This window comes from Microtus pennsylvanicus, chromosome 1, assembly GCF_037038515.1.
Source record: "Microtus pennsylvanicus isolate mMicPen1 chromosome 1, mMicPen1.hap1, whole genome shotgun sequence".
Lineage (NCBI taxonomy): Eukaryota > Metazoa > Chordata > Mammalia > Rodentia > Cricetidae > Microtus > Microtus pennsylvanicus.
This window is the reverse complement of record NC_134579.1, coordinates 220,929,635-220,939,957: the sequence shown is the minus strand read 5'-3', so window position 1 is coordinate 220,939,957 and position 10,323 is coordinate 220,929,635. Positions and strand designations below refer to the sequence as shown.

Here is a 10,323-nt window from a genome sequence, read left to right as displayed (position 1 = left end):
GATTTTTTTCCTTTGCTAGAAATAGTTGATATTAAGAGCAAAAGTACATGTGAACAGTAGTGTTAGAAAAAGCAGGTAACCAAATCCAGAACATTGGTGGGAGAGTAGCTTTATTAAATCTGTAATATTCTGATACAGCTGCCTCCATTTAGTAACTTCTTCATCTCGGTTTTTTTTTCATAACAACATGGTATATTTTGATTTTGCAAAAATTAAACTATCTTTGCCAAACAATACAGTTTTTTTGTTTAAGAATAACAGTAGTCATCTTAGAAGTAGGGTCTATGGGCTAGATCTAAGATACACTGGGTCTCTGACGTGAAATTTAAATCTATGTATGCTTTTAAAATTGTGAGTTTCAAACTAAGGGTCAGGGATGCTCTGGGACAATCCATGAATTTTAGTGGGATCCATATATTTTCTGATATTGTTATATTTTGCTATGAGCTAGTCTGTGACTTTTTGCCTGATTTTCAAGGAGTTCATAACAATAATCAGCTTTCGGGCTCCACGTTCCTATAGACTCCTTTACTTTAATCTCTTTCCACAGTGCAGTATTGAGAACAAGACAGGCAGGAGTTTGTTTTCCTCACCTATGTTTCTCTGTACCAGTGTTACAGATGTGTGTGTGATGATTTGTCAGCACCATGTCTTGACTCAAGTTGACTTGCTATTAGATGGGACCAGCTATGGCTTTGATCTTTGTTACTTTTGCTGAAGCTTCTGGTACTATTCCAAGAGAAAGAGCAGTTTCTATCATTTTCAATTCACAGAATTTGTCCAGTGTCATAATCATAAAATATTAGGTGAGTTTGATTTTGACCCATCTAAGCCCCATTCTTATATCTAATCAGATATCATCCTTTTGAGGTGGACATTACCAAAAATTGTAAATAGAGTAAAGATGTACTACATATAAATACCACTGCCAATATGTGGAAATGGGATGGATTTGAAATGCTAAAGATTTTGTGAAAAAAAAATTAAATAGAAATTTTCTTTCGCTTAAAAATTTATTCAACAAACAAAATAATCCTGATTCCTTCTCTTCTAGATGATATTTAGCCTCATTAAGGACAGCAATATGATTGTTGTTAAAATAACATTTTAAGATGAAATCTATCAACATTACATACCATTATCTTCTTAGGATATTGGACTAGGGCAGTTATGTAGCTTAATTTCTTCTTGTCTGAGAAACATGACATGTAATAATTTTGTTATTAAAATTAATTTCACAATACATGATGAGAATATAGTAATTTTCAGGAGTGCTCAAGAGTATGCTGACTGTTGTACATTTTTTTTCAAATAATCTGTACTAATTAATTTTATGTATTTTAAAGGTTGCTATCAGCTAGATGGTGGTGGCACATATCTTTAATGCACTATGGAGGAAGAGGCAGGCAGATCTCTGTGTTTAAAACCAACCTAGTCTACAGAATGAAATCCAAGATAGACAGGGATACACAGAGAAATCCTGTCTTTAATAACAACAGTTTTCTTGGAACCCTGCGAAAGACCCTGCTCCCATGTGGAGGGGACCAGAGAGGTAAGTCAGTAGCCACATGCCAGACAGCCAGAAGCACCACTCCCTGGGACCTTCCCAGGGGGACAGATTACTGGCACCCCCAAATTCCCTAAGCTTTTCTGGTCATCCAGCAGGGTGTATTCCTGCTGCTGGGCTTTCTTTACCCCATCCTACCCTGCCGCCAAGCCCACCTTTTCATCTGCGAAATCCTTGGAACCCTGCAACACAGCCTGCTTCGGTGCTTAGGGGATCTGAGAGGTGAGCCAGCACCCACAAACCTGGACAGCCAGATGCCCCACTCTACAGGACCTTACCAGTGGGCCAGAACCTAGAGGCCCCTCCACAACTCTCTAGGTTTTCTGGCCAGCCAACTGGGAGTGTCCCTGCTCCTGAGATTTCCCCCAACCCACCCTGCCCCCAAGCCTGCCTTTTGCCTGTGAGTTCCTTGGAATCCTCAAACACAGCCTGCTCCAGTGCTGAGTGGACCAAAGAGAGGGCAGACTAAGAAAAACTCCCAAGTACTCAGTCAACCACAACAAAGATGGGACCAAGATGTCAAGACTCTGTGGGTCTCATTTGAAGGAAGAAATGGGTAGGCGCCAATGCAAGAATTCCTCCAACATCCTGAAAAGCAACATGGCAACACCAGAATCCAGTGAAAACGTAACAGGAAGACTTGAACATCCTAATCCGAAAGAAGTAGAAGAAAATGACTTTCAATGTAACCTTATGAAAATGATGGAGACCTTTAAACAGGAAGTGAAAAACTCTCCTAAAGAAATAAAAGAGAAGACAAACAAAAAGTTAGAAGAAAGTAATAAATCCCTCAAAGATACCCAAAAAAACCAAGAAAAAGCAATCAAACAGGTAAAGGAAACAGTTCAAGACTTGAAGACTGAAATGGAGGAAATAAAGAAAACACAAACCGAGGAAAGGCTGGATATGGAAAATCTGGGTAAATGAACAGGAACTACAGAAACAAGTATAACTAACAGAATACAAGAGATAGAAGAAAGAATCTCAGGTGCTAAAGATACCATAGAGGAAATAGACTCATTGATCAAAGAAAACATCAAATCCCACAAATTTCACAAAGCATTCAGGAACTCTGGGACACCATGAAAAGAACAAAACTAAGAATAATAGGGGTAGAAAAAGAAGAAGAACTCCAGCTCAAAGGCCCAGAAAATAAAGTATAGAAGAAAACTTTTCCAACCTAAAGAAGGATATTGCTATGAAGGTACAAAAAGCATACAGAACACAAAATAGACTGGATCAAAAAAAAATCCCCTCACCATATAATAATCAAAACACAAAACATACAGAATAAAGAAAGAATTTTAAGAGATACAAAGGAAAAAGGTCAACTAACATATAAAGGTAAACCTATCAGAATTACACCCGACTTCTCAGTGGAAACCATGAAAGTCAGAAGGTCTTAGATAGATGTGCTGCAGACGCTAAGAGACCATGGATGCAAGCCCAGACTACTATACCCAGCAAAGCTTTCTTTCACCATCAATGGAGAAAACAAGATATTCCAGGACAAAAACAGATTTAAACAATATATAGCCACAAACCCAGCCTTACAGAAAGTATGGGAAGGAAAACATATGCTCAAGGAAGCCAACAACACCCATAATAACATAGGCATCTGACAACCCTCCACCAACACAACTCAAAGAAAGGAAACACACAAACACTACCATCAAAAAAAAAACCAGAGTTAACAACCACTGGTCAATAATATCACTTAATATCAATGGACTCAATTCACCTATAAAAAGGCACAGGTGAAGAGAATGGATATGAAAACAGGATCCAACATTCTTCTGTTTACAAGAAACATACCTCAACCTCAAAGACAGACATTACCTCCTAGTAAAGGGTTGGGGAAAGGTTTTCCAATCAAATGGACCTAAGAAATAAGCAGGTGTGGCTATCCTAATATCTAACCAATTAATTTCAAACTAAAATCAATCAGAAGAGATGGAAAAAGAAACTTTATACTCATAACAGGAACAAATCATCAAATGAATTCTCAATCATGAATATATATGCCCCTAATATAAAAGCACCCACATATGTAAAAGATACATTACTAGAACTCAAATCACACATCAAACCCCACACACTGAGATTTCAACACTCCTCTATCCACAATGGACAGGTCAACCAGACAGAAACTTAACAGAAATAAGAAAACTAACAGATGTAATGAATCAAATGGACTTAACAGACATCTATAGAACATTCCACCCAAACAGGAAAGAATATATACCTTCTTCTCAGCACCTCATGGAACCTTCTCAAAAACTGATCACATACTCGGTAACAGATACATCCACAGATACAAAAAAAAAATGGAGTAACTACCTGTGTCTTATCGGATCACCATGGAGTAAAGTTAGAATTTAACAACAATACTACCCCTAGAAAGCAGACAAACTCATGGAAACTAAACACTCAATTACTGAACCACCACTGGGTCAAAGAAGAAATAAAGAAAAAATTAAAGTCTTCCTTGAATTCAACAAGAATGAAGACACAGCATACCCAAATCTATGGGACACTGTGAAAGCAATGCTAAGTAGAAAGTTCATAGCACTAAGTGCCCACATAAAGAAAATGGAGAAAGCTCACATTAGAGACTTAATAACACACCTGAAAGCTCTAGAAAAAAAAGCGGCAGACTCATCCAGGAGGAATAGAAGATTGGAAATAATCAAACTAAGGGCTGAAATCAACAAAATAGAAACACAGAAAGCAATTCAAAGAATCCATGAAACAAAGAGCTGGTTCTGTGAGAAAATCAACAAGATTGACAAACCCGTATCCAAACTAATCAAAAGGCAGAGAGAGAACACCCAAATGAACGAAATCAGAAATGAAAAGGGGACATAACAACAGACACTGAAAAATTCAGAGAATCATTAGGTCTTACTTCAAAAACCTGTACTCCACAAAATTAGAAAATGTAAAAGAAATGGACAATTTTTTAGATAGATACCACACATCAAAATTAAATCAGGACCAGGTGAGCAATTTAAATAGACCTATAAGTCACAAGGAAATAGAAGCTGTCATCAAAAACCTCCCAACTAAAAAAGCCTGGGGCCAGATGGTTTTAGTGCAGAATTCTACCAGAACTTCCAAGAAGAGCTAATACCTATACTCCTCAATGTCTTCCACATAATAGAAACAGAAGAGTCATTGCCAAACTCTTCTTATAAAACTACAGTTACCCTGACATCAAAACTGCACAGAGACTCAACCAAGAAAGAGAATTACAGAGCAATATCACTCATGAACATTGATGCAAAAATTCTCAATAAAATACTGGCACACCGAATCCAAGAACACATCAAAAAAATCATCCATTATGATCGAATAGACTTCATCCCAGAGATGCAGTGCTGGTTCAACATATGGAAATCTATCAATGTAATCTATCATATAAATAAACTGAAAGTAAAAACCATATGATCACTTCATTAGATGCCGAAAAGGCATTTGACAAAATTCAACACCCCTTTTGAAGATAAAGGTCTTGGAGAGATAGGGATACAAGGATCATATCTAAATATAATAGAAGCAACATACAGCCGACAGCTAACATCAAATTATATGGAGAGACACTCAAAGAGATTCCACTAAAATCAGGAACATGACAAGGCTTTCCACTGTCTCCATACCTCTTCAACATAGTTCTTGAAGTTTTAGCAATAAGACAACATAAGGAGATCAAGACGACAAAAGGAGATAAAAATTCAAATTGGAAAGGAAAAAGTCAAACTTTCATTATTTGCAGATTATATGATAGGGTACATAATTGACCCCAAAAACTCTATCAGAGACCTCCTACAGCTTATAAATACTTTCAGTGATGTGTCAAGTTACAAGATCAACTCAAAAATAAAATCAGTAGCCCTCCTATACACAAAGGATACAGAAGCAGAGAGGGAAATAAGAGAAACTTCACCTTTTACGATAGCCACAAATAGCATAAAGTGTCTTGGGGTAACACTAACGAAAGCATTAAAAGACCTATTTGACAAGAACTTTAAGTCTTTGAAGAAAGAAATTGAAGAGGATACCAGAAAATGGAAAGATCTCTCATGCTCCTGGATTGGTAGGATCAATGTAGTAAAAATGACAATCCTACCAAAGGCAATCTATAAATTCAATACAATACCAATCAAAATCCCAACAAAATTCTTCACAGACCTTGAGAGAACAATAATCAACTTTATATGGAAAAACAAAAAAACCAGGATAGCCAAAACAATTCTATACAATAAAGGAACTTCTGGAGGCATTACTATCCCTGACATCAAACTCTATTACAGCGCTACAGTAACAAAAACAGCTTGGTATTGGCATAAAAACGGAGACGTTGACCAATGGAATCAAATTGAAGACCTGGATATTAATCCACACACCTATGAACATCTGATTTTTGACAAGGAAGCTAAAATTATACAATGGAAGAAAATAAGCAACTTCAACAAATGGTGCTGGCATAACTGAATTCAACAGGTAGAAGAATGAAAATAGATCCTTATCTATCACCATGCACAAAACTCAAGTCCAAATGAATTAAAGACCTCAATACAAATCCGACCACACTGAACTTGATAGAAGAAGAAGTGGGAAGTAGCCTTCAATGCGTGTGCACAGGAGACCACTTTCTACGTATAACCCCCATAGGACAGACAATAAGAGTAACAATGAATAAATGGGACCTCCTAAAACTGAGAAGCTTCTGTAAAGCAAAGGGCACAGTCATTAAGACAAAAAGGCAACCTGCTGAATTAGAGATCTTTACCAACCCCACATCAAAGGTCTGATCTCCAAAATATATTTTAAAAAACTCAAGAAACTAGATATTAAAATTCTAAATAACCCAATTAAAAAAGTGGAGCACTGAACTGAATAGAGAATTCTCAACAGAAGAATTTCAAATGGCCAAAAGATACTTAAGGATATGTTCAACTTCCTTAGCTATCAGGGAAATGCAAATCAAAACAACTTTGAGATACTATCTTACACCTGTCAGAATGGCTAAAATCAAAAACACCCATGATAGCTTATGTTGGAGAGAATGTGGAGTAAGGGAAACACTCATCCTTTGCTGGTGGGAATGCAAACTGTGCAACCACTTTGGAAATCGGTGTGGCGGTTTTTCAGAAAATTAGGAGTCAAACTTCCTCAGGATCCAGCAATACCACTCTTGGGAATATACCCAAGAGATGCCCAATCATACTACAAAAGCATTTGTTCAACAATGTTCATAGCAGCACTATTTGCATGCTACCTTCCCTAGTACTGTTGCTGTTTTCTTGGAGACTTTTGTACTGGCCCGTTGTGTGAAATAAGGCACATGTCAACTAGACTTTAGATTGGATTCAACCCTGAATAATACTTTCCAATCAGTTCTGTTGTCATTCATTCTGAAGGAGAACCACTAAGGGCATAGTTGAAAACATATATGAAGAAGGAAGTTGGGGTCTGGACCAGTACTACTTTCCCATTCTGTGCACAGAATGGGTAGGGAGTAGTGTACCCTTCAGGTAGTGACTATTATGCTAAAATCTCTGACAACCTCTGTCAATGAGATTCCTGATGTGAAAGTCCTCAGGAAACCTGAGACCTGGGCTTGCTAATGATAGCCACACAGAGCTGTGAGGCTCAGCTGGTCATCACTGGGTGAGGAAGGGTCAGGGTCACTATAGATCTGAATCAGAGCCAAACTCAGGATTTCTTTTTTTTCTTTGTAAAACCGTAGTTCTTGTCCTGACTTCCTGGCTTCCTCCAGCTGCCCCAGGGCTGCACGTAGCTCTTGAGAGAGAATTCCTGGGGACTCGCGCTCCTTCATGATCCAGTCCAGGGCCATGTGGCTGCGCATCTTTTCATCTAAAGAATATTGGGAATAATAGGAGATGACTTCCTAGAATCAAGAAACAAAAGTTCAGAGTGTCAATAGACAGAAACAAAGGCACATGTGTGCAAGGCCTTCCATACTTCCCAGTCAGTTATGTGGCCTTTAAATAACACTAACTTTCAAAATCTGAAACCAAATCCTGTTGACATACTTCTGAAAAGGAAATAATGAACACATCTTGTCCTGCAAAGCCTGTCCCTCCAGGCTGAGTCAAAACCTAACACTAGGGATAGCAATAATGTTCACAAAATATATTTCTATAACAATATATAAATATGATTTCATTCATTTCACTGGACCCTTGGGCCCAACCAGGACTACTGGCTATAACAAGACAGAGGGAGGAAAGGAGTTACACAGTCTAGCTGAGGCAGAATGAGATTAGGACATACCTATTACAGGAAAGAGGAAGCCTTCAGTCAAGGGGACTTTAGAACACTTTGAAACCCAACTATTTTCTAGATGATGTACTTTGTTGTTGGAACACAGCTCAAGAGTAGAGTGCTGTGAGGAGAATTTTGAGTGCTTGTGAGAAAACACCAAGAAAACAGACAAGAGTCTTGTGACCTCAGTTTCTTCAAAAACACAAAACTGTTCTTGGAATGTGTTTTCATGCGCCTCCCAGGAGTACCAGTTGGGAGTGAGTTTACTTCAGATTACGCATTACTACTGGCTATTGCCTCTATGGAAAAATGCTTTTGCCATATGAAACTTGTCCACCATGTGCAGATTGCCCTTGTGATTATACACGTAACCCTCAGAGTATAAATTGGTTGATGCTCCAAATACAGTAGACTGTTACATAAGACTAGTATGTCTCATTTTTGGCTCCCAGAGCCCACTGCCTGTAGAGTGGTAAAGACTTTTAGCATAAGGAAGATAAATATCCATATGGTTCACAATAAGCATAGAAAGAACTTCCAAAATGTACTGTAGAATGGAGGCATTATCATTATTGGTATTACATTAATACTTTTGGGATGCCCTAGTTTTTACTTTTGCAAATAATTAAAAATTAACTACTTTCATTTCTTCTGTGAAAAATATCAATCCATCATGCTGTCATATATATGTTTGATCATGAGGAATGGATGCTTTGCTTATTTTTATTTTCATCAGGAACATATGGTATTTATTTATGACCTTAACAAATTAAAAACAATCATGGAAAAGTGTTTATGACCAACCCAACATATTTCAAAGGACTTTCAAAAATCAAAGGAAAGGGGAAAAATTGCCAAAGCCATTGTCAGCTACTCTTTCTTTTCCATTTTTGACATTTTGAAAGCCAGACTCTCTAAGCAAAGAACAACTAAAACTTACTGGGCCTGCAGTGCCTTCGCTCTCCTCTTACTTACTGTAGCATCTTAGTTCTTCATACAAATTCTTATTAGGAAATTTTCAAAAATAAACTATTATCTTTTAAGTTCTAATGATGAACAAGGAAAGGATAAATCTCAGAGGACAACAAGAAAAAAGTGTTAAACACACAGGATAAAGTTTACGCTTAATATTAGAAAGAAGAACGGTTCCTATTGTAAGTAATGAAGGAATACAGAGAACTTGCCTTTGGAAAAGAAAGAGAAAACTTCTAAACCAAAAAAAAATTAAGGTTACTAAATGCCAGTGTGTCCAACTTAATGATCCTTTTTATTGCTTTTGAGGAACTTTTGTTGTAACAATTCTGTCTGTCTTTAGTGAGGAGGTTTTAGAAACCATGTATTCTCTTTCTTTCTATACTGGAGAGTGCAACAGAGGACAGTTCCAAGGTAGGCAGGGTAGAGAGATGCACAAGGAGAGTTCAGTACTTCACTTAGAATCCAACACTGTCATACGGTTGCTTCATTCTGCATTCACTATAGTAGGTGTTCTAATCAACCCTTGCAGAGCCAACATTCTTAATATGTGGCAGTCCGTGACTCAATATTTCTTTACTCGTCCCTGCTCTTACTGAATAGGCAAATATAAATTTAAAACAAAGAAATGCACAATCAGTTTCAGTCTATATATTTACACAAACAGAAGCATCCGAATAAAGGAAGCCTCTTCAAAGTTTGGAAACTCCTTGTCTTGTCCTCAAAGCACCAACCTGTTTCAACCAGAAAGTCTCACCTGTCGAGAGCACTTTGTTTCACGGAGGGCTTTCAGGCTTCCATTCCAGTGCAATAGTTGGAAAATGGTCATCAGTTCCTACAAAATCAAATGTCTGTCATTGATCTTAAATCAAAAGCACATGTCAGAAATAGCTGATTAGACTTAAGTCTGGTCCCAAAGAAACAAAGGCAACAAAGTGTCTGTCAGAAACTTTGGGACTGTCCAATGGACAGAGAACAAATGCCCCTGAAGAAGTTCCTCCCTTCCCCTGCTTTATCTTGCATTCAATACAAAATTACTAAATAGTTGACAAATGTCTTTCAACACTAAAAATACACACATTAAAGTAATTGTACACCCCAAAAGTAACTTAAGTATGTCAGAAAATAAGAGAAATAACTTACAAAGTTATACATACATTGTATCATTCTTTAATTGCCATGGACTGGAAACATTTTAAATGTTCATATTTAAAGAACAACTAAAGTATGATACATCCATATTACTGAACACTGAATATGTAGTGATATGGGAGGCGATGTATGCTGTGAATATGTTTTATTGCCATTGGTTAATAAAAAGTGTCTTTTGGCCAATGGCTTAACAGAGTAAAGCCAGGCTGAAAGATATACAGAGAGAGAGTAGACAGAGTCAGTGAGAAGACTTGTAGCCCCGCCAGAGACAGACACTGGACGTCTGATGGAATTTTACCTGGTAAACCACAGCCATGTGGCGATATACAGATTAACAGATG

General features: G+C 37.5%; 1 protein-coding gene across 1 annotated transcript in view; it reads right to left on the bottom strand.

Moving 5' to 3' along the window:
- Positions 1-1,002: 1,002 nt before the first annotated feature.
- The window catches only part of Lix1 (limb and CNS expressed 1), a 56,030-nt gene continuing 46,709 nt past the window's right edge, over positions 1,003-10,323 (bottom strand). The window contains exons 5-6 of the mRNA XM_075951818.1: positions 9,588-9,665; positions 1,003-7,481 (exon numbers count right to left, since the gene is read on the bottom strand). Of these exons, the coding sequence (XP_075807933.1) occupies positions 7,194-7,481; positions 9,588-9,665 (366 nt within the window). The 3' untranslated portion in view covers positions 1,003-7,193. The remainder of the gene's footprint in view (positions 7,482-9,587; positions 9,666-10,323) is intronic.